Genomic DNA, 23,847 nt, shown 5'->3' on the forward strand with positions numbered 1-23,847 from the left:
CAGCTTTGCCTCAGTGATTACGGACCCCCAATACCACAATGAAGCACATAGTCATGAACATTAAAGCTGGAAGCAACATTCTGATCACCCACTCTGGCCTTCTGCCCAACACAAGCTAAAGACTCTAACCCAGGCTGCCTGTCTCCTCAGTTTGGACTGACTTATATTAATTTTGGTTTTAGAAACTGCCAGAGCTGGAAAATCTATGAGGCATCTTTTGTACAAGTTGAAGTGAATCAGATTAATCAGAGAAGTAAATTGCTCAGGGAGCTCAGCAGAGTAAGGGAGCTACATGTGCAGCACACTCCATGTCACATCACGAGTGAGAGACTGAGGAAGTCCTACCTAACAACCATTGTCATAATGGCTTCATCTAGCCCTGTTACTCCTGCGAAATTTGTAGAGAGGTTGTTTAAGGTTCCCATAATCACCTTCCCAGCTGCAGCATCCAAATCTACTTGCAGCTTTGAAAATGTCAGCCTTTTGGCTATTTCCTGATTACATCAGCCAGAGCCCCAGAGTGCTTTAGAGATGGTCCCAGTATTTTAAGCACTGCAAAGCTGGGCACTGGCAGTGGGCTGCTTTGAAAATCTATGAATTTTTACCATTACTGAAACCTCTCTGTTGTAAAGAGAGGTACTTTCCCCTCTGTAGTCTGAGTAATTGAGACACCTCTCTTTCTTGCTTTATTTGCCCATAAAATTCCAGGTGGTTTTGGCATTGTTTCTTTCCCCTGTAGTGTGAGCAAATATTTAGCAGCAAATGCTCACCTTAATTTCATTAATTATCTGCTAGGGCTGGAAGCCTCTGAAATAATGTCTGATTTTAATAGAGATCTCACAAGCAAAATAAGCTCCCAGTGCCTCCACTTCTTTCAAAGGTCTTTTTCTCCTTTTACTTTGAATCTGGTTTTAATTCCCTCTCCCTCACTTTCCAAGGACTTCCAGGTTTCTTTGTTCTCATCTGAGGTGGAGAAGAATAGGTAATTGTGTTTCATTACCATGTGCAATACAGTCTGATCCAGGGTAAGTTTCTCACTCCCACAATTAAACAATTAAATAAAGTCCCCAATTCATCCAAGTGATTTTTCTTTTTAGTGCCTGCATGCATAATTATTCACTGTCTCTGTCTGTAAAGATCAGGTGGGAAAGAAAGAAGCTGTCTTGCTTTACTGTACACATCCTAGCATGAATAATATACAGAGTGAGGAAAGGAAGTGGAGAAGAAACAGCTGACTAAAGTCTTCCTGAAATGATCCTATTCAAGATGCAGACTCTTATTAGCTGAAGTTCTGGCCAGGGACCCTAAAGCAGCTGAGAAATCAAGATTTTACTTTCTAGAGAAGTCCCTGCTGCCTGGGATTCTTATGAAGTTGAATCTCACTTCCATGATCTGTGATAGTCCTGATGTGTTCTGCTGCCCCTTACTTCCCTCCTGCTGCTGCAGCAGCACTGGGACTGAGAGGAAATTAGCAAAATAAAAAGATTCCCAGTTGCTTAATTAAAAATTAAATATTCATGGTGACGGAGGATGGTGCTGAGTGTCCAGGTCCACACTGGCTTACTGATAGAAACACCCATGTAATCACTTTGAAAGCAGAGTTGCCTAGGAAAAATACCAGAACAACCAAATAGGTGAAGACCAGCTTAGGGCAGTCTCCACTGATTGACGGTGCCTTGAGGGAAACCATCACAGGCTATGGATTTCTCTCATTACTTTGTAATTGGTAGGGGAGAACTCCAGGTGACTGAAAAGGCCATTTCTCTTCTGACAGAATTTGACCATCACCTTTCCCTTCTTCTCAGCCCTCCTCTCTGCAATCATTGAGCCAGGGCCTACAGTGATGGGCTTTGGGAATAGTCATGATCAGTGAAAACAATAACATCCATGTCCCGGGGTCTGTCCAGGCCTAAAGTTGGCCAACTTGCTTTCCAAGTATTGTACCACGTGTTTTGGGGGACCCAAAGACCTCCACATTTCTCGCAGAGTAAGGAGACCATCTGATCCACAGTTTTACACTGGCATCACTGCTGCTTAATTTAGAGATTGCGTTCTCTGGGTATGCTGGTAGCAGCCTCTTGCAGCCAAGAAGCAAGGCTTTAGTCTGATTGTCCTTTTGGTTGTAGGCAGGCTATCCTGAACAGTGATCACATCAGCCTCAAAAAGCTAAGCAGGGTAACTTGTCAGATGGAAGCCCTCCATGGCATCTCAGGGAAATAATGTATTTATTTTAATAGATCAAATGCTGATCCATAGCTCCAGGCATGGAGGCCACTCAGTAGTGCTCCTCCATCCAAGCCAGCTTGAAATTAAAGCCCAGCATGACATTTGGTTATGGAGAACGCACATGTGCAGGATAGACACCCTCTCTATCATGACCAGCTGTTGAAAAGTTGTAGTATTGTTTTTCATCAGCTGCAGAGATTTGTCCAACTGCAGTGTATGTAATTACATCCTGCCTGTCCGTGCTTTCCCATTCTTTCCATTGCATTCCTGGCTCTTACAGTGGGGGGCCTGGCACAGCTTCTCTCTTCTCAGTGGCAAAACCTTGTCTCGCTTCAGTGGAGCAGGGACAGACTCACACAGTCCAGACATCATTGCGTGTCACATCATTATGCGCAGTTTAAGTAGCAGTTGTGTTCCTCCCCAGACGTGACTGTACTGCAGGGAGTGGAGCATTTCTGTTAGCACACACAGAGCAATGCTCGCTGAAGTCGGGGGAAACCTCCACTCACTACAGCGATGCCTTTCAGGCAGCCCGGTACTGCCTTGCTCCGGCAGCATCGCTGACAACCCCTCTGTGACTCCATCACTCTGGGCAGATTCAAGACCTGTAGCATCTTAAAGTGGCAACAATGTTCATTTTTCAAAACTTGACTTGCAGCTTTTTAGACAACAGGAATGGGTTATTATTATTCTGTTTGTGCCTCTCTGCTTGTCCATCCTTGTCCCTGTTGAGAAACACCCAGCCCCTGAGCCCAGAGGAAAACCCTGTCCTGCTATACCCAACTAACAGGCACAGAGGTGAGCTGGGTTTTCTGCTGTTTTATTCCCCAGAGTGAGGAATAGTGCTCTGTATTTACAGGCATCTTTTAGGTAGGAATAGGAGGCTATTCAGGGCACTGCTGGGTTTCCAGATAGGGAAGCTGGTGGCTATCATAGCAAATCAATCTCTTGCACATAAAATATCACTATAAACAGGGAACACATTTCTCATCTAGTCAGTCTTTCTTCTGGGACAAACAAGCAGATCAGAAGTTCCAGGAAAATGAAATACATCTTGCAGAGGATAGATCGATGTGCTCATTTATGGGGAAAAGCAGAGTGCAGACTGTGTGCAGGTGTAAAGGGGTGACAGCTGCTATCAAGTGCTTTCCAAATCCTATTAAAAATGTTGCACTGAAGAGTTTGTGGCAGAGAAGGCTCTGTGAGAAGAGGAATGAGGGAGCCAGAGAAAGGGAGGAATGTAGGTTTCGTTGAGCAAGTTTTCTTATTATCACTCCTGAGAGCAGTGTGTGATATGTATGAAGATGTGGTAGGTTGGTGTGTTAGTGAATTTTAAGTGGGAAAAATCGCTTTTGTAGGAAATGCTTTAAGACAGGATTTCAATCACTGTGAGCATGGAGAGCACAGTCATTTGCAGAGTGCTTGTAATTAGTTAAATACGCAGAGGAAGGACAGTTGATCAGTCAGGACAGTAATCCCAGAACTGGGAGAACTCACTTTAAGACTGCCATGGGAAAATAATTTAGAAGATCCCCCAGAATAATTAGGCGATGTCTCTCATCTTCACTCCTAAATTTATTTGTTGGTTTGTCTCTTTTTTTGATCTGAATCTCATTTTCCCATACATGTAATAGGGTATATTAGCAGAGAGCCTTTGGGGATTAAATACATCAGCCATTAACACAGTACACAAACATCCTGGCTGGAAGGACTTAACAGCATTGGGTGGACAAATAGGTAAGTAGGTAGTGGTAGATAGACAGGTAGATAGACGGAGACAAGCAGACAGGCAAACAAATCACTATGTGCTGTATGGTTTGCCCCTATAGCTTATCTAAGACTCACTGTTGCAAGTCATTTTATGAATTTCTGCTCTCGTCAGGATATGAGAATGTGGTTTGGGGCCCAGTCGTGGGCACAGTGACATTTAAAGGCTTCAGTGAAACCAGGTATTTGCCTGTGTGTGCTTGTGGAAATTCCTTCCCAACTTGATGAGGCTACCAAGTTAAATGGAGAATTGCAGCAATTGTTGCAATCAACTGATAGCAACAAAGGTTTCTGAAGAAGTACGTTACATGAAGGAATAGCACACCTCAGGTGGAAAAATAAGGGCTAACATCTGTTTCTAGGCCTTGAAGCAAGATCAAAGTATATGGGATGGAAGACAAGGGTATATTTCCCATAAATAACTTTGCAGGTGCTGACTAGCGGACATCCACAGTCTAGAATATGTTCCTAATTGTCTCTCATCTGAACAGTTGCAGCCCCAAGTTGAATTGCCTAGTTAGGTCATCTCTGCGTCTTCTAATCATGTGTGACATTAAATACTTATTCAATGAAACTCTTTTCTCCAGCACTAATTATTAAGCCTGAAAAGTTGATATTGAGCGAGGCCATTGAGCCAAGACGATTCAATAACTAGCAGGGAGGAGAGATTATTTCAATAAAATAAGTTCACTTGAGCCAGATGGAGTTCCCAGGATGCACTGGGACAATATGACACATGAAATTGTCCTCTGGCTTGTGTTGACAAGTCTAACTGTGCTATTAAAAAGCCATCAACGAACTGGAGTGAGGAGTTGCAAGAAAGGACACAATGAGGGAGAAATTGAGGGCATTTTAGACAAAATGTAGGTAAGTGGTGACTATAAAATGCAGCAAGGCATGGCTGGGAGACTCCGAATTCCTCTGTGGTCCTCAGTGGCAGAGATCAAAGAAAACTGCTGTATTTCTACAGGATTAACAGGCAGCTGTTATGTGACCTGCCCCTGCACAGTGGGACGAGCTTGTCCACCCAGTGAATTTCTAGCTAAAAGACCTCTGCATCCCACCTCCCAATTTAAGAAGGAAATGCTTTGTGTTTGTGGTGGGAAAAACCTCCAAGTAAATCAGTCCTCCTTTTAGATGTGGAGACTGTTCCTCAAAGCTGTAGCTGGAAGACCAATGCCAACATCTGCCATGTGAGACCTACACACCACTCCTGCTAGGTCTGTAGAGAGACACCTGGAGATGTTCATGCACTAAAAGACATGTTCACAAAAACAGAAAGCACATTTTGAAACCAAGCTCCTCCTGCTACCTTCTCCTCCTCCTTTTCTCTTCTCTTTTAGATTTGCTCTCTTCCCTTTCATTTTCTTCATCTCTTTCTTGTTCCATATGCTTTGCCTTGTCCTGTTTCTCACCCTCTCCATTACTAACCTGACCCTGAGAGGTCCAGTTTGTAACCAGGACTGCTTAGAGCCAACACCTCTGTGTCCTTACTTTTTTCTCCATACTTCATGGGACCTGTGCCTTGTGTTCTCTGTCCTGGGATGCTGCTAACAGCCTCTTTAGGGAAGGAAATGCCATCCTATAACAAGTCGGGTGGTATATGACATCCAATTATCCAAACAGAATATAATGTAATTTCACCCATGGGCAGCACTGAAAGGAATGAATTTCCTCTGAGTGTGATGTATGAAGCCGCCTCTGCTATCTCTGTTTGCTGAGCCTCTTGCTTCATTCCTAGCTCCCCAGCAAATCTCTAAAGCTCAGAAGACACTGGAGCACAGCACGTTTCACAGCTGAGGAACCAAGATAAACCAGAGACATAGCAGCTTGTTGTTTAAATCCCAGAGCAAACAGAGGCAAATTAATGGGTCTATCTATATCCCTCCCTTTCACTCTTCTGTTTGTCTTTTCCTTTCTTGTTTTCTCTCCTCTTTCCCTTTTCCTTTGTTCTCTTCCTTCTTTGTTTCTTGTTATGATAAACATGATTCATGCCACAGTGGCATTCAGCCTTAGAGGCTTTGCTTTACATCAGGGGAATGGCTAGGACAAGACAGGACAGTTCAGGGGATTTAGCAACTTGTATTTAACCTGCTTTTCCCAGGGATGAGGTGCTGGTCAGGAAGGAGAATGGAGCTGTGCTGAGATCGGTTAGTTAAATCCTGAAGGGAAGGGCCAGCAAAGGTGCTGGGGTTTTTCCAATCTTACATCTCACAGTTTTTTTATAATACTCTTAAATAACTTAATATCTACCCTCCACTGAGGAAGTCTATAGCATTCCTGACTGACTCGGGTTTGGGACAAAAGTTCAAAGGTATGGAGGCATCTATAGAAAGAGAAATTCACCTAGCAAAATGTTCAGAGCACCTAAGCAGTTTGGGTGTCTGACTGTGAATAGGAAGGGGTCACTCAGTTCTTTGGATGCTTATTGGGATCTTGCTTGCATCATTAGGTGCCAACAGCCCACAGTACCTCTGGCCTTATGTTTTAGCTCTGGCCAGGGGATGCAGGAGCCTGTTGTGCTGCCTCTGAGTACTTGCACCATGTGTCTGCCTGCACTAAGCACCACATTGCGGCTCCCGAGTTAGAAACACAGAGCAAATCATATTCCCAAATGTACAGTGCCTCAGGCAGCTTTGGGAGGGGTAAACAGAGACCTGGATATTATTAACATGCTATCTTGAGCACTTAAAACTTCCCTCTTAGCAGAGAATTGTCCAGATGTGAGCAGCAGATTATGCCATGATTAATGAATCACAGGTGTGAGAAAAGAGAAGGAGGAAAGGAGAGAAGAATTGCTGTGAAGGAACATGTTGGGTGGTTGTCTGATCCCTGGACCCAGCTCTGCTCCCTGACCAGCTGGGTGCTGCCCCAGGGGCTGATGTGTCATTCCTCAGGCCAAAATTGGGCCCAGCTATGACACAGCTTCTGCGCTTTTTGATGAAATGCCTTATTGCGGAATGGAATTAATGGGTCAAAGGGTTGATTTTAGTCTTTTTGATGCCCTGTGCTCTAGGATAAGCTTTAGGACTTCTTTGTGGGCTGTCACTACTTTTGTGAGCTGAAGGTGGTGTCATTCATGCAATTACGAAGTTAGAGCCACTCAGATCCAAGCAGAGGAGTTGCTTCGAACATGTACTAGTCTAGCTGAGATTAGCTGTGGGATGACCAGAATGTAACAGAGTGATGGTTTGTCTAATCCAGGACTGCACCACTGGGACAGGATGATGATACATACTTCAGAGGGAAACATAAAACATGTACACTGCACAGCATTCATCATATAAAGGCATGCAAGTGGAACACTGAGGACTGTTTGTAGGACACTCTCAGTGTGAAATTGCTTTGGCTAACGCATCATGCCTGTGTCTCCTCTCAGGCATTGCCTTGATTGGCACTGTCTCTGTGCATGCCACTAACTGGCTGATAAAGAGGACAGAATACCTCTCTGCTCTGCATCAGATTATTGGTAGATTCTTCCCTTCTGAAGGTTTGGAAGGGGGTGAGAGGAGAGTTTCCTCTTTGCAGCACTGCTGGGAGCCTGAGGAAAGGCTGTGCAGGAGTGAAAGATCACCCAGCACTGCCCTGCACAGTCAGGAAACGGGAAAGAAAAAGTTATGTTGATCCTTCTGGGCTGGACTGTGATGCAGCCTTTAATTGTAGGATCACACACAATCTCCTGCATCATGCAACACATCAAACAGCATGGTCTGCAAACTCTAGCTGTATTCTCCTAAGCTGCTGCCTTCATGTTTATTTAAAAGAGCTCACTGTGAAGCTTGTTTAAAAGTACATCCAATGGAAAATGACACCAAATGGTGCTGAGAGCAATTGTGCAGATCCCAAAGGCCTGAACGTAAGGGAAACCCTTTCCTATGGGAACAGCACAGGGAGTATTCAGGAGAGCCAGTCCTGCCAGCCCTTTTTATGTTTCTCTTCTCCTACCCTCCTCTGCCTTTCTCCTTGCTGTTTAAGGTAAATACCAACCGGTTGCTCGAGGCATCTTTGGTCCTCTGAAGTGGTGGTGCCTATTTGATCTGCCATTTAAAAGGACGTTGTAGTGGTTTGCCATGTGTACGCCTTTTCTGCTTCCTTGCTGTGTCTTTGTCAGGGGTATAATTTAGGACTAATTAGTTCTCAGCTCTCAGGCCTCACAAAGGAACATCAGCACCTGGTGGACTCTATTTGCTAAAGCCTTTATGAAAAGGGAACACGTTGCTCTTTCATCTTATTGTACAGTTAATTAGAATAACTTAGCCAAAGTCCCCCGGGATGCAGTTCGCGCTTAAAACACTTCCCTTCAGTGACTGGCTACTTTGGTAGCCAGGGTATGGAAGAGCTGGAAGGGCTGAGACCTCTTGCCTGTAGACACTGCCAGCCTTTCATCTGTATCCCCGTGGGCTCCAATCCTTTCTAAGAAGCTGTATTTCAGAATTGTGCCTCTCCTAGAGAGCAGCTGAAAAGAAGGGCGCCATATAGGCTTGGAAGAGGCAGGATGGATGACAGATTGTGCATGTGAAAGCGGTAGATCCTCTAATGATTCTTCTAGCTTTGTGGTCTGGTACACGGTGCATGCCCTGTTCTGGGGGACGTGGGAGCCTGTTGCCTTTCTGTCGGACCCTTCAACATTATGTGGTTCTGGGTCATCCCGTCAGCTCTGTACAATGGAAAAGCACATGCGTATATGCTCAGTGGGACTATCTTTGGCTCTGGAGTGCCTTAGCATCTTTGAGGCCAGTGGAGTTCAACAATAAAGGTAACTTCAGTCAAGTGGTTCTGCATGTTGCAAGGTTGAATCCCATTTATGTCCATAAAGATCAAGATCTCTGAGATCTCTTCTTTTTTTTTGGTGTGCCATCCTGTCACAGACCTGAAATGTTTCATATCTCTGGGATTTCAACCTTTCGCAGTCCTTCCACTGTCAGTAACGTAATCCCCTCACGCATATTCAATTGCTGCCTTGGGTGGTAATTTCCCTGCTTTTAATGTATGTGCACATTGAGGTTGAGTTACAGTTGCTGTGGGAACCATAACTTTGAGTTTTATGATTCAAAAAGAAGAAAAAGAGTATATTTATATACTACCTTTATTTTGCTTGTGAATCAACATGTTAATATTGATGCAATGGAAGAAGAAAGCGAAACAAACTTCTAAACAGCAAGCATAACATCAAATACTGATCTGTTTATTTTCCTTTCTGCAAAGTCCCCCTAATAGGCAGAATCCCCACAATAAAAAGGAAAAAATTATGAACTAGGAAGCAGACAAAGAGAAAGAAAGAAAGCAGCAGATAGCTGAGAGGTTAAATTAAGTTGTTGAGCGATAAAATGTTTGCATTTACCAGTCATAGATCGCAACATGCTAGGAACCTTTGTATAAAACCAGCCAATAACTTGAGACACTGAGATCAGCAGAGTCCAGAACTTATTGTGGGCAATTTGAGTCATGCTGCTGCTGTTGTTCAGGGGAGTATGTAGGGAAACAAAGCAGACACTGAAAAGCACACGGGGGAGACCTAAAATCTGTTTATGGTGTCTGTCCCACTGCCCTGGGGGAGATCACAGGTTTCTGAATTTAAAGCAGAAAGGTTTGTTCCTCACAGACTCAGAGGAACTGGAAAATGTTTGCAAGGAGGCTCGAGCAGAAGACTGCATTGCACTCTCTTTTTCCGTTTCTCAGAATGAGGAATCTGGTTTTGATCTCGTACTGGTGTTAAGTCAGATGGAACTTTCTTCAAGTTAATGGTGTTAGATGGCGTAAGTCAGGAGTAATGGGGGAGAACCAGGCTGTGTAGTGTACTACACAGGTGTTTCACTTCCCAGCAGTGGCCAATACTGTGTCCTAGTCACAAGTTAATATGATGTAGGATCCTAAAGTACATTCTGTGTATACCAGTACCTTTCTAACATGGCTACTTCTGATGAAGCCACAAAGTTATCTTTTTTCAATTTCTTTCTAATTTAAAAAAATACAAACCTTTCCCTCTCGCAGCCCACAGCCACTCCTTCACTGGTCACATTGCCTACTGTGATTTAATTTGTTATTGATTTTTACTGAGGTGGTGTCTGTAACAAAAGTGAAGCAGCCCAAATCACAAGTCACTTTCGAAAATTGTGACCAGCCTCTTACCAGCCTGCGAAGAGGATGATTAAAAATGACTGGAAAGGCAAAATCAATCGGGGCCCTTCTGAAAGTTATTTGGGTGCACAAAACCAAAAGGCAAACATTAGCAATATTAAAATCAGATTCTTTCAAAAGCTTCAGCTGGTCTATGTGACAGAAATAGCTTTGTTTCCTAAACACAGAGCAGGGATTTATTTCCAGAGCAGACAGTGATGGCTGAGGAGGAGTCACTCTAGTGTGTCAGATAAATAACGTCTGTTTCTAACATTATTTTGCACTCCAAAGCTCACAAAAGTCATAACGGCCTTCAGGACAATAAATCTAGAGAGCGGGTTATGGATTTAACATTTTAGCTCCTGGATAGCCAGTGTGAGAGAGATATTAAATGGGCACTCTGGTGGATCAACAGATTCTCAAGGCACACGTGTCCCTGCTTGGTTAGGCTCTGACCCTGCTGTGGTGAAGGCACTCAGAAGACTCCCGTGGAGCTCACTTGCAACCCCATACACACCATGTAGCAGACCAGCTACAACTCCTGTTGGGGTCAAGCATAGTTTCAGTGATGTATTCACAGGGTGGCTATTTTCCTAGGAGCACAGCATGTGGATATTTATAGATGTAACCTCAGAGAAACCTTGGGAAGCAGTGAAGCGTTAGTATACCCATGAGAATCAGACACATGCAGGCAGTGCATGCCCAGTGTCTCACTTGGCACTTGCTTACTGTCAAGGTCCTCAGTGGGTATAAACTGGTCTCAATCCATCAGATTCACTGGCAATACACTGACCACGCTGATCTACACCATGAGACCTGGTAATTGTGGTCTCATATGGAGTTGAGGTGGTTGCTGACTATGAGAAATATCTCTCATCAAGCTCAGCTGGATGATGTATTGTGGTATGTTGATAGAGCAGGTGACTGCAGGGAGACAAGCCCAGCAAGATCTCTGCATCTCCTCTTGTAAGGCATGAGGTTTGGCCAGTCCATTTCTGTTCTTGCTTGTCAAATGTGCTAGTTCTGCACTTCCATTACATCATCATCCACAGCAAATATTTGATTTCAGTGAAACGTGAAATGAAAGGAAACTACTTCTCCTTTCTGGCTCAGGGTGGGCTGGATGCGAGCTGGAGTAAAGGAGATGGCGAGAGAGCTGAGGAAGCAGCTCGCTCAGTTTGTGGATGAAGTGGCATGAATATGTATGAGACTGTAATTGGCTCCCACACGTAACCAAGGTGCCTGAAGGCCCAGGCGTCCTGGCTAATTGTTGTAGACAATTAATAACTTAGATTCTACTAATTCCATATCGTGCTGTGCAACTCATTACAGGAGCAGAGAGTGAGATTCTCTGCAAAAGCTGCTTGGAGATAGGGGGTGTTTGGGGATCCAGGCTCAGGGGCAGAGAAGGTTGCAACTGGGCTGGCACCATTCTGGGCTCAAACAGCAACAAAGAGTCATTGTAAATCACAACCACCGCAGGAGACAGGGACACTCAGTCTGTCTGTCAGCCTTTGGCTGAGTTCTGGAGTCACAGTGAGGAAGAGCTCTCACCCTCTTGCACCTCCCTGAAAACAGGAGCTGGATAATGAGTCTATGGGATTAGTAAAGCACAGAGCAGATCAAACCTCATCCTTGTCCTGTGACCCAGCTTACACATAGACCTTTCTTGTGATGATCTGAATCCCATAAGTCAAAAACATAATTAGACCCCATTGTGTCCCACCCACAGGGGTCTCCTGCTAACTGGATGACTAGTGGCGATTTCCTGAAGCCCACTTGAGGCTTTCACAATAACCTGCCACTAAAACCAAGTCTTCTTGAGAGGAAACACTAGTAATTGTATGAAGGGGATGTGCAGGCTACGCAGTTTGCTCTCCGTTGCAGGGCCTGGAATAGGTGCGGACAGTGTATGTGGGAGGACTCATGCTGGCATAAGAAATGCCTCCCTGCATGCCCTGGGGAAAGCTGGTATCACTCTCAAGCCAGACAGTTCTATAAGTAGTCTGAGCAGTGATGGACCCTGGTTTTCAGAGTCTAATAAAGCTCACTTTTGCTGGGTTTAATGCACTTGACAGAGTAGCATTCATCAAAAGCAAACAGCATCTGAGAGAGTGCAGCTCCCTGGTGCTTGAGCACCCAGGAAATGGATGGTGTGCCAAGCCAAGATTTTGCAGGCAGCATAGAGCACGTTACATCTGGAAGCAGCTGATTTTTTATGGTGTTCCAACAAGCTCCTCCATTAACTACCTCTCCCTTCTCCTTTCTCCAGCATTCATGTACTTGGGCTTGCTAGGGTTTTAACTGCACAACTTCAGTGACTTTCTGTCTCCTATTTTAACTTTCTCCTTCTTCTTTCTATTAAAATTTTTCCTGGAGTTTCATGCTACACATAAGAAAGTTACTCCTCTGCAACTTTTCTATCCATCTTGCACAAATTCTGTAGCAGTGATTATAGGTACCAGTCCTATGCTGTAGTTTTCCTCTTGTGTTGTACCATTTTTAATCCCCTCACCTGTCGTCTCCACTCTTTTTTCTCTTTTGTCTATTCTCCTTCCTGTACCCACATATTCCCCTGCTTTTTCACTTTTCTTCCTGCTCTTTTGGACAGACTGACCATAGCAGAAGTGGTTCTGCAAGACCACAGTCCTACCTCTGTGGGCTGAAATGGGCTCAGTGTCCCACAGATTGATGCCTGGGCTTGGATTACAAGGGGGATCATGGGAGGGATCCTGGGGGCAGGGTCATGTAAGCTACATTGGATGGTTATAGAGATCTAAATAACTACAATTCTAAAATGTAACTGCAGGGAAAAATGGGAAATAATTATAAATGAATGAATGTAACAGACTGCTGATGGGCACTGGTGGAACTTTAATCTCTGGGCCTTATGAAAATAAACACATCCACGCCACCCACCAGCTCTGGCCATTCTCATTGCTTTGCCATCTGTTGCAGGATGGCTGGGTGGACAAAATTTCCATAATTTGCAGAATGTCCTCATGCGAAGCGCAGTAGGAAGGTTGCTGATAGTTTCTGGTCTTCTGGCTCTGAGGAGACAAAGCTGGGCTTTCACTATAGTGAGGAGATGCAGACTACTTCACGCGTAACTCTTTCTCTTTTGAGTTTCAGAACTTGCAGACCTTTTCCAGAATTTTATGAAACTCTCCTCATTTTTCCCCAGGGACAATGAATTTCCAAAACATCCCATGGACTGCAACTTCAACAAAACAATTCTCTGCCAACACCTGAGGCAGTCTGGGAAGCAAAATAAACAAGTAAAACCCAAGCCACATACACTGCTTTAGCTTAATGCAAATAAATCACATAAGTATTAAGTTCAGTTCTAAATCTCTCTCTCCATCTTCCTGTCTTTCATGCTGTCTGTTTCTTGCCCAAGAATATTTTATCAATCCACCAGTCTGGGTTTATGTACAGTTTAGCTTTTTCCAATGGCTATGTTTTGTCTGTCTGCTTCCCTGTTTATGCTTCTCGCTTTACCATTATGCCAGTAACACCGTGTTGGTAAATAGGGCCATGCCACCAAAAGCAACTGCAAAAGATATTTCTCCAGCCCCACCTTCCACGGGACACTTTTCTCCATTTTGAGGGCCCGGGGGCTCTGTTGCAGTGATCGTTCTAGTTCTCAGCTATAGCCTCCGCTGGAGGTCACCACTTCCACGCCAGAGGCAGCACAGCTGGATCTGTCCCCACACTGCCCTGGCTGCAGTTCACAGCCTTCCATATGGACATAAACCCACTGACTGTGGTCTGAAGGGCTCTGATGAGTGATGTGGAGCCACCACAACAGGCAGAGCTGGCCTGTCAGAGCCTGATGCCACCCCTTTTGGCAAAAGGCAATCCACATCTCCTGTCTGCCTGGGCTTCGTTCTCAGACACACGTGTGGCCCCTTTTCTTGCTCTCTCAGAGAGAACCAGACCAGTCGTTAGCTTCCTCACCCATGGGGTAGAACAGCCTTTCTCCCACATCAGCAGTTCACCAGGCTGATGTTCAGATGGAAATGTCTGCACAAAGAAAAATACCAAGCTTCACTGAGAATAGGTGGAGGGTTTCAATTGCACTCCCTGTTTGCTCGGGGTATGAAAACAGCGCAAGCTTTTATTCTGTTTCATCATCTAAGGCAGGATGCTTTTCTTGGCTAGGTGGAAGGACCCAGAGATGAAAGGAACACTTAGCTGCTTAGCTTCCCAATATATAAATAGGTGTTGCTGAGATAACTCTGTGTGCGCTATTTTAGAGGGGGGACAAAAGATTTATTTGCCAAGCAGATACCATATAGAACTCCCTACTACTGGGTGTTTGAATAGACAGGTAGTGAGTCACATGCTCCATTGCTAGGAACTGGCTTACCTTTCTGAGATCAAAATGGAATGGGATTGATTTATAGCAGCTATGAATTTGGTCCGTGTTTCCCTCCCACAGTTAATTTTTTTCCACGGTGGTAACATTAACAGGAAAAATACTTGATATAAATGTGTGGAATTTGAATGACATCTTCTCTTGCATTAATCATTAGGCTAGAATGTGTCCTGCGTTTGTTACGTGCCCACTAGAGCATTTCCCACATATTGTTCGTGGTGATTTACACCAGGAGAGGAAGGTTTGATTTTGAGGAATCCTTTTGCTTGCTAGGAGTTTTGGACCTAGAACCTTCTTCAGAATTTTCTGTTTTATAGGAATTTTTTGCTTTCTAGTAATTTTCTGACCCATAATCACTTCTGCAAGCTCTCCTGGTTCTCCACTAGTTGAAGAGATTGGTAACATTTCCTGGTGTTTCCATAGTGGTAGTGGGTATGCTGCCTTGTTTCAGCACGTGAATGGGTTAGTTAGATTTCTTGTCCTCCTCCTTTTTTTCTGATTCTTACTCTGTTCTGCCTTCCTGGATCAGGCATTTCTCTCACCTGATGCTCAGAAGCACTTTTCTACTGCCACTGCCAATATACAAAACCTTCTGATTGTCCCCACTGCATAGTTGGTGGGGAAGGACTAAGAAAGGATGCTTTGCTTAAGCATATTTTATTTTTATTACTTCAAAAAGTAATATCTGAAACCCCAAATATTTCAGTTTAAATGAATATATTTTAGTTCCAGACAGTGCCTCTTAAAGATTTGTGTTTCCAGTGAAGAGCTGAAATTTTCTGCTGGTACAGTAGAGCATTTTTTGAGAAGCTCTTTATTCCTATTTACGTATTTGGAAACAAATAACCAGGTTTGAAAAGCTTTGAGCACCCACAAATTCTGTTACAGGTAATGGGAGCTTCAGGTCTGATGCTTAGGGGTTTAAATATATATTTGAAAACCTACCTTTTGGCATCTGGATTTGAACATCTTGGCTTTTTATTATTGGAATGCCCTGACTTTTCACCAGTGTGACTGCTTCTCCTTGTGGTATATTCCTCCTTTGGGATCTTGCCTTCATCACAGAGATAATTTCTGAAATGCATCAGGACACAGAAGGCTCTGAGTGATTTCTGTCTGTGACACACAGCAGCTGAGAGGACCTGAGACTTCTGCTACATGAAGGTCAGGCAGCTGCTAGGGCATTTCTGTCAGTGAAAATGCAGTTGAAGAGCTCAGTTAACAGCTCTCCTTCCGTGGTGTTGGGGGTGCTCAGGGGACTGGTAATGGAATATGGCACTCTTTGCCTCTGCTTTACCAGTTAATATTCTCTCTGGTGAGTAATAAGTGAAGGCTAGTGCCAGCTGACTGTGATTTTTGGCCTCTTTGATGTGACCTTGTGGAGTGAACTTAGTTTCTGAATGCCAGATTCAGCAGCCTTCCTTCAGTGCTGTACATGGGAGAGAGCATTGCTGGATGCGGTAGGAGGAGGTATGTGCAGGCTGTGGGTGGCAGCATACAGCTTTGAAGGGGCAAGTTTAGAAATCACCAATTTACCCTTCCGAGTTTGCTAACACTCGGGTCTGAGTGTGGTGAAGGCAGCTGATAAGAAGAGGCAACCATGGACAAATAAATGGAACCCCAAACCCCTCCCATCGCCAGGCTGTACAGAAGGGAGCAGAAGGTTAGAGGAAAGCCAAGGCAGAGATAACCAGAGTGACTTATACAAGATCCCAGAGTGGATCCTGGGGGTTCACGAATAGACGAATAGAGGGGTCCTCTGGACTGTGATGTGCCTTAGACCATCCCCCCTCTTTATAGATTCTTATTATTTATGTTTATATCATTAATAATTTGAAGAAAATCTATCTATAGTAAAAGTTCACTTATGTCTCCCCTTCTATGTTCAACTCCTACTCTGATCTCTGTGGTAGAGTCTATTTAGGGACTGCTTTTTGACTAGAGGGCAGGTAAAATGGTATTAGGTGCTCTACAGGTGGATGTGAAAAAGAAGAGTTGAACAATGCAGAGGGGCTTCTACAGACTCTGAGGCTCAAGGAGGGGACCAGCTCTATAGAAAAACACAAGGGAGACACAAGGCCAAGGATGAACTATGGAATAGGAATAGCAATAGGAATAGGAATAGCAATAAGAAGAGGAAAAGGAGTAGGAAAGGTTGAGCAGCATCTGCCAGAGGAAGACCATTAAGAACAGGGCAATACTATGCCAGTTCATCAGTCCGTGCAGGGAGAGAGCTGCTACATTTGTTCTGCTGACTTCCACCTCAGAGTGCCCTATAATGTAGAACCTCACCAGGAGGCACAGAAACGGCCTTATCTCTCCCCCCTCTCCTATGTCCTCTGATCAGAACACTGAAATAGAGGAAAGAATGTCTTGTTCAAGGTCACATAGTGAGTCAGTGGCAGAGCTAGCTGGGGACAAGCCTCAGGGCTTCTTGAGTCCCTGGCCTGCATCCACTGTGCATTCACTGGCGCGAAGCAGCTCTGCAAATCCCGCATTCATTACAATACAATAAAGCTTTGCTGTATGGGTCTTTTTTTTTTTACAATGTCTCTCAAAAACCCAAGACTGATTTGCATTTTAAAACCACCAGTTACAGCTCAGGAAAATGCTATTCAGTAGTTCCCGGAGCTCAGGAGTAAAGATTCTCTCTCAGTTTTCTCTCCCAGTTCTTTTGCCTAAAATATATTTTTGTCCAAATTGCACAATACTTATTGCTAATGTTTATGTCATGAATATTCATGACATCCTGGGGCTTCAAGACTCTAGTGGAAAGGCGAGCACAGGAGGCATGGCAGCCCTGATACTCCTCCAATCCATACGTAGCGGGTAGAGACGTTAGGGTGAGAAGGCTTGTTTGGTTAGGATGTGAGCTGTGGGATACTAATGCAGCCTGGAAGCCTTTGGGGAATGCTGGTGAAACTCCATTAAACAGTGCAGTGAAGGCCTTTTGAACAAACAACTTCCATAAAACCATTAGCTTCACTTAATTGCAAGGAAAAGGCCCCACACGCAGCGGGGGTTCACAATACACTCTGTCTCTCTTTACATCTGTTTCTTTTTCTCAGGCAATCTGCAGACAGGCCTCCCTTTTCCAGAGAGCTTCAGGACTGGGACTCTTCCTGCCCTCAAAAGCGTAGGATGTACCTGTCAGCAGTGGCAATTTAGGTTTCCATGTGCAAATTTATGCTGTTGCTTGAATGCAAAAAAGCCTACCCCTACCATGCTGTCCTGTGCCCCTGTGCCCAAACAGAGGCAGCTGCCTGCAGGCAGCGAGGGCCTGCAGCTGCACTCTGCCTGAGCCAGAGCGGGCTCCAGCATCGAGCTGCTGTGCGCGCAGGGCTGGGTCACGCTTCCCTTTCGCTGATGTGGCTGAAGGCTTCCAGGCTCACTGCTGTTCAGATGGTGCCATCTGGCTCTCATGAAATATATGAGAAATGTTATCCAATAAAAGAGGGGGCTGGCTGGCTGTGTGCCTTCACCTCTGTGCTCTTTGGGGAAGTGATTGTTTCTGCATCTGGGAAATGTTTAACATAATTTTTGAGTACTGGTGTTGCCTGAGTAAGAAATAATGGGCTGGCAGTTTGAATTCAGGCCTGAGTCAGTGGTAACTAGAAGCTATTTTGCTTGATCGGGTCAGGGCTGAGGTTTATAAATACATGGCACATAGAAATAGCTTGTGATGTGGCTTTGTTAGTTTTGTGGACGGATAGGAAATATCCCTTTCCTTGATGTTCCGTCAAGCAGGATGTTTGGGTTAGGAAAGATGAGGAGAAAAGGTCTAAGTCCTCTGACATGAAGACAGAAGGCAACAAAGAGCACAACTTAAAAAAGGCTGAGGGATGTTTCTAAACAGAGCATTTTGTCCCCACTCCCCATTCTTTTCCTCTGAAAATATGCTTTATCTACAGCTCAGCATCCTTTAGGGATTGCCCCCAGGACCTGAGGGGTATTGGATGTATCTGCAGATTCTCCTGGGACACTTAGCTGGCAGCTGATGAAACAGAACCTCTCTGGCTTTTGGGGCTATTGCCCTTTCATCCTGGGTTTCTCCGTTATTTTCTCTCCACTTTTTTAAGCTTATTGGTGTATTCAAACAGCCTTGCTTTGAGCCCTGGCTGACAGTAAGCACTCGGAGAAAGCTGCTCAAATAGGAAAAGTCTGAACTCCCAGGGCCTGATTCTGTTCTCAGCTGCATCACCATAAACCCCACTGACTGGTAAGCACTTACTCTGCAGTGACGTTTGTGTAGCTGAGATCAGGCCCACAGACATAAGCCCGCTCCTTTTTCGTGCACCCACAATCTTGCACTCGCTTATGCACAGTGTCACTCTTCGATCCAGACGCCTCTTTCAAACAGCCAAGCACACACATTCGTTCATGCAAACACTGGTAGCCTTGTCCCTGCACTCCAGGGACATGCTGGCAGACCCTGCATGCAGTCATGTGTACGCACTCCCATGTATGCATTTCACCTTCCCGAGCCTGGCTCCCAAGCCAGTAATGGTGTTTAGTAGAAGTTCAGTGCTCAGTTGTTACCCAGCCCTCTCTGCTGTATGGCTTGCTGTCTGGTACAAACTTGAAAGCCTTTCAGGCAATCAGGCAGTAATAGACCTTGTGGAAGCTGAAAGTCCCCTAGATAAAATTTATAAGGCCTAAGAGAGCCTGCCTGGCATTATTTAACGCTTTAGTAATGAGCACCTGAACAGGAAAGATTGCTTGGGTAGTTTTATTCTGCATAGATGAGCAGTCAGAATTTCAAAGAGGGGCCATAAATATAAGCAAGCGGAATGGCCGATGGTGCCTGATTTGGGTGTGGAAGGCAGTCGTGCTGAGGCTGTGAGAAGGTTAGAGAGCATGAAAAAAGGGGAAGATGTTTTCCTTCAGCTTCCCAACTCGAAAAGGCATCCTTTAGCCAGAAGTGGCTTTAGGTGCAGTAGCAATCCTTTTCCTGCCTGCTCGTGACTCTGTGCCTCTGTGCATGTGGCCAGGCATTTGTGAATATGCAGCTTGCTAACAAAGACTGCAGTACAGTGCTAATGTCTCTTGGTGTCATGCGTGTGTTTGTGTACCTGCGTGGTTAATGAGGACAACAGCAGCGTGCAGCACCTCAGTCTGTGTGCTGTTTGCCGGTGCACGTGTGGGGTTAATAGAAGCCACAAATAATGCTAATTCTTTGTATACACATTTGCATTGTTAGTGGAGTCTGCAATAAAGCACCAAAGCCTTTGTGTACGGGTATGTGCAAGTAAGGTAGGTACAGTCTGATACAGTTTGTGTTTATGTGCACAGATAGTGCTGCTTATGTAGACAGTTCTAACCTGTGTCTGAGTAAAATACGTTCAGTGTTGCTGATTTTAACTAGTAATGAACTATTTATTCATTTTGGCAACACATGCTGTTTTGTTGAACACTTCTGTGAGGCCTGAGGGAGGGAAATGATAGCAGTCAGAAGCTGATGCTCTCTGAGCACAGAGAGGCATGGCAGGAAATGTTAAGCCAGGTATGAAGATTTCCACTGTGCACCATCCCCCCTCCCATCCCCAAATATTTGAAATTTTTTATTTCCTTCCAATGCAGAATGAAACGAGACTGAAATCACAGAAGCTGCCATAGAGCAGGACTGTCAACCCCCCAGTCACCCCTTCCCACCCAGGTGAGTACTCCATTACAGGGCTTTTCAAGTGCTGTGCAGACCCCTGTGTGTTCATGGAGTGATATGTAACAGATGAAGGCAGCAGTCCAAGTGTCTCTGTATGAACAGGGAAAGGCATATTCTTCGTCTATATATTGTAAGTGCTAACACAGGAAGAGAAACTTCTAGTTCAACTAAGGGCTACCGTAGCTCTGTGGCATGTGTGTGCCAAAGGAAGGCATCATGTGTGTTTGTGCTGTCAGACAACCATGTACAAGTTCTAAAAGCTAAAGCTGTCAAGTTGATGTACCTCTGTGTGCGGAGAGGAGATGGGTACGGTTTGTCCGTGGGCAGGTGTGTCAGCATCACTTTGTTTCTGTTTGCCCGTGTGTGCATCGCAGGACTTGGTGCACTGCATGCTTGTCTGAAGAGGGGAGCAGGGGGCCGACGATGGGCTCACACGTGTGTGCCTGTCTGTGCCTGGAGGGCTGTCGGAAACGCTGCCGAGGAGAATCGTGTTATTGTCTGAGCGCTGGTACCCAGCGCTGACTGATAACTCCCTGCAGTTTGCTGGGCTCTGCTCTGTGATTGATTGAGCGCTGTCCCTCACATCAGCGTGGGCTCCGCTCGCAGCACCGGCAAAGTTAGAAAAAGCAATTTTTCCCTTTACTGTACACTTGCAGTTTTCAACAAAATTGCTAACCCCTCACCATCACCTTCTCTGCAGAAACCTCCATCACTGGCAGAAATGCGCAAAGCTGGTTGAATGCAATTTTACTTCAGAAGCCTCATTAAATTTGCATTCCTTGGTGCCCCACAAGGAAGATGATGGTCTGGCTTTGTCTGCCTGGCTTCCTATTCGCTTTGGGTGATGCATCAGAAAAAGCGCGATGCCTCTGACACAGCCGCCTGCCTGGAGACAGACTCAGGTGATGGTCCTATTTCACTGTACTGCTCTCTATTTGTTATTGATTTGACAAATCTATCTAAAAACTGGGGTGAGGGCTTTTTTTCCGAGGCACCATCAACACTCAAGTAAGCAAGAATATTGGACAAACCATGCTTAGGTCACCTCTGTAATGTAGCCTGATTAAAAGCCATTCCCATCACGTAGTTGTTCAGCAATTTACTGACATAATCCTGCTCTTGCAGGAGTCCACATTGTAGTACAGGTCGCCCCAGTAAACAGACCAAGGATGGGGGGAATGCTGTTGTCTCCCTGCCTCCAAACCCGGAGTGAGTCACAGAAGAGCGCGCAATAAATAAATGCAAGACCGCTGTATCCACCACAGTCATTAGAGACCTTCTGTCAACACTAAGCGAAGCCCCTGTACTCAGGGATGTCTTTATCATACACAGGACTCCTCTGACTCCTGAAAGCCAAGGCAAGGGTCTGTGGTCAGGTTAGATGACCAGCTGTGCAGAATGCCTAGCTGCGCAAGCATGAATATAAAAAAAGATTTTCTCTACCACCCGAGTTAATAAGTCTTGCCACCTCTCATTTAATGACTCCTACTTAATTTAGGGATCGTTGCTGCACACCTCTGCCACTGAATGCATATGGATGTCTCCTATATGTGGCATTTATCTAGCACTGAGAGTACCAGCAAGGAAACCACACGAGTCCGTCCTTCCCAGACCCCTGGCTCTTAACACGGGGTGGACCTGCAGCACCGGCCAGTTGCTGCAAAAGTTTCTAGCAGTTTCTGTTCCAAGATCCGCCTGGTACCGGGGTGGTGGTAGTGCCTACTCCGGCAGGGCCGGATTCCCACCGCCCTGTCCGGAGCTTAGGGTATTCCCTTCACTCTTCAGACGGCAGCCTGTAAAACCAAAGGCTCCCTCTGAGGGCGGGCAGGGCAATCCCGGGACGGGCTCGCATCCCCGGAGGGCTCCAAGTGCACCCCTAAGCTCCTGCCCTCGGCGGCCTCTCCCGTTACCCGCCCTCTCGGATACGGAGTTGCACGGGGAGGGCACGCACCGGGGACCGTTCCCATGCGCCCTGTGCCGCGCTCCCCCCCCTCCCCACGCCCGAGGGAGGCGGCCGCCCTTCCGCTCGGGGCCGGGCCCCTCGGCGGGGCTCTGCCTTCCCGGGGCTGCCTTCCCGGCGCCGCCGCACCGGGAACCGGCGCGGGCGGGGGCCGCGCACGGGGCAGGGTTTATAGCACGGCCGCAGAGCTGCCCGCAGCCCGGCGGGGCGGCGGCGGCGGCAGCAGCAGCGGCGGCCGCGCCCGGAGCTCCGCACCGCTCCGCGGCGCAGCGGCGGGGGCTTGGCGGCCGCCCGCCCGCCCCTCCGCCCCCGGGGGCCGGCGGGCCGTGCTAGTAGTCGGCCGCGGCGCACGGTGGAGCGGCATTAAAAGGCGGCGGCGGCGGCTCGCCGCGCTGGCAGCCGGTGGTGGGGCTGGGTGAGGGCTGCGGTGGACCGGGACCCGGTACACGGCCGCTGTTGGGCGGGGGGGACGCGGTGCTGCAGGGCGGGCATCCCAGATCGCGGTACCCGGCTCTGCTCCCCCGGCATCGTTGCGAGCCCCCGGCTGCTGCCGCCCGGTCGGGCGGAGGTGAGTGCTGCGCTCCGCGAAACGAAGCGGCCCCGGGAGGAGGTCGGGGGCGGTGGGGGGGGGGCTGTGGGGCACAGCCATCTCCTGCTGTACCGTCACCTCGCTGCCTGCCGTCAGCCCCCAGGCGCTCGGCTCTGCCTGTGAAGGTCGCCCGGGGGGGTAGGTCGGGCTCCCGGGTCCCGCTGTGGCAGGCGGTGGTAAGAGGAGCATAGCTTGCAATCGCTCCCCTTTCCCCTCGCTCCTCCGTTTACTTTTTTTTTTAAGCCCTCCCCCCCCCCCCCCCCCCCCCCTTTTTTTTTTTTTTTGCTGCAAATACAACAGATAAATCCCTCAGTTGTGTGTTTAGCCAAGTCTCCTTGGAAGCTCTGGAGAGTTCATGAATATGCACAGAGGAGAGCGTTTCCCGGGGAGGTTGCCTCTATAATAAGCTGATTGAACTGTGCCTGCAGCAGGGCTGTTCTCCTGGGGGAAAAGTTGGGCGCTAGAACTGAGCAGCTTTGTGTCCCCGACTTCACGGAGGGTTGGCCTGCCTGCCTGAGTAGGAGATGAGCCAGCAGAGGCGTTCTCCGTGCTCAGGGATGTTAGCAGGTCCGGCCAGGCAGGATCCTCATCTCTGATAGCAGCTGGTGTCAGATGTTTGTCTAGAAGATGGAAAGAGAATCATGTATCTGGCACGTGTAAGGTAGCCTTCCCGTTTTATACTGGCTTGTGTAGAAATTGACTTTTCCTGCCTAAAAACCCCGGGTCACTTAGTAAGGGCTTTACATTGCTTAGCAACAGTCCCAGCTGCAGCCCAGTCCTGGGTCCTTACTGGTCCAGGTGGTCTCCAAAGTCATGCCAGCAAAACAGCCTGTGTCCTGGAGAAAAAGAACTCTTTCATGTTTTTTCCTGTTCGGTGATGTGATGACCAAACCCAAAGAGTTGGGCTGGCTGCCACTGCCCAGGTGTTTGAAAGCACTTGAGAAGGGTGAGAGCTTCTGGGAGCTGAGTATAACTGAAAACCTCTGGGACAGATGTAGTAAGATGAAAAGTGGCAGGTCCCTCAGGCATGTGTAGGACCTTGCATCTGCCTCGCTGCTGCATCCTGTGTTACTTGCACTTTTGTTTTGTGCACAGGCACAGCAGTGTGCTGGTTAGCAACCTTAGCTTATGCAATTATTAGGATA

The 23,847-nt window shown here is 46.6% G+C and overlaps 2 protein-coding genes across 7 annotated transcripts in view; both read left to right on the plus strand.

The window, feature by feature from the left end:
• UBIAD1 (UbiA prenyltransferase domain containing 1) overlaps positions 1-20,963 on the plus strand; it is a 105,223-nt gene extending 84,260 nt beyond the window's left edge. For 2 of the 3 annotated variants that reach the window (XM_030016996.2, XM_041124615.1), the window contains 2 exons: positions 20,072-20,147; positions 20,854-20,963. In XM_030016996.2, coding sequence (XP_029872856.1) covers positions 20,072-20,107 — 36 coding nt within the window. In that variant the 3' untranslated portion in view covers positions 20,108-20,147; positions 20,854-20,963. Of the gene's footprint in view, positions 1-20,071; positions 20,148-20,853 lie in introns of those variants that run through there. The other variant, XR_005932740.1, reaches the window with a different exon arrangement.
• Positions 20,964-20,973: 10 nt separating this feature from the next.
• DISP3 (dispatched RND transporter family member 3) overlaps positions 20,974-23,847 on the plus strand; it is a 44,739-nt gene continuing 41,865 nt past the window's right edge. For 3 of the 4 annotated variants that reach the window (XM_030016992.2, XM_030016988.2, XM_030016989.2), the window contains exon 1: positions 20,974-21,055. In XM_030016992.2, the coding sequence (XP_029872852.1) occupies positions 21,017-21,055 (39 nt within the window). In that variant the 5' untranslated portion in view covers positions 20,974-21,016. Of the gene's footprint in view, positions 21,056-22,337; positions 22,682-23,847 lie in introns of those variants that run through there. The other variant, XM_030016990.2, reaches the window with a different exon arrangement.

This window comes from Aquila chrysaetos, chromosome 6 (assembly GCF_900496995.4).
Source record: "Aquila chrysaetos chrysaetos chromosome 6, bAquChr1.4, whole genome shotgun sequence".
NCBI lineage: Eukaryota > Metazoa > Chordata > Aves > Accipitriformes > Accipitridae > Aquila > Aquila chrysaetos.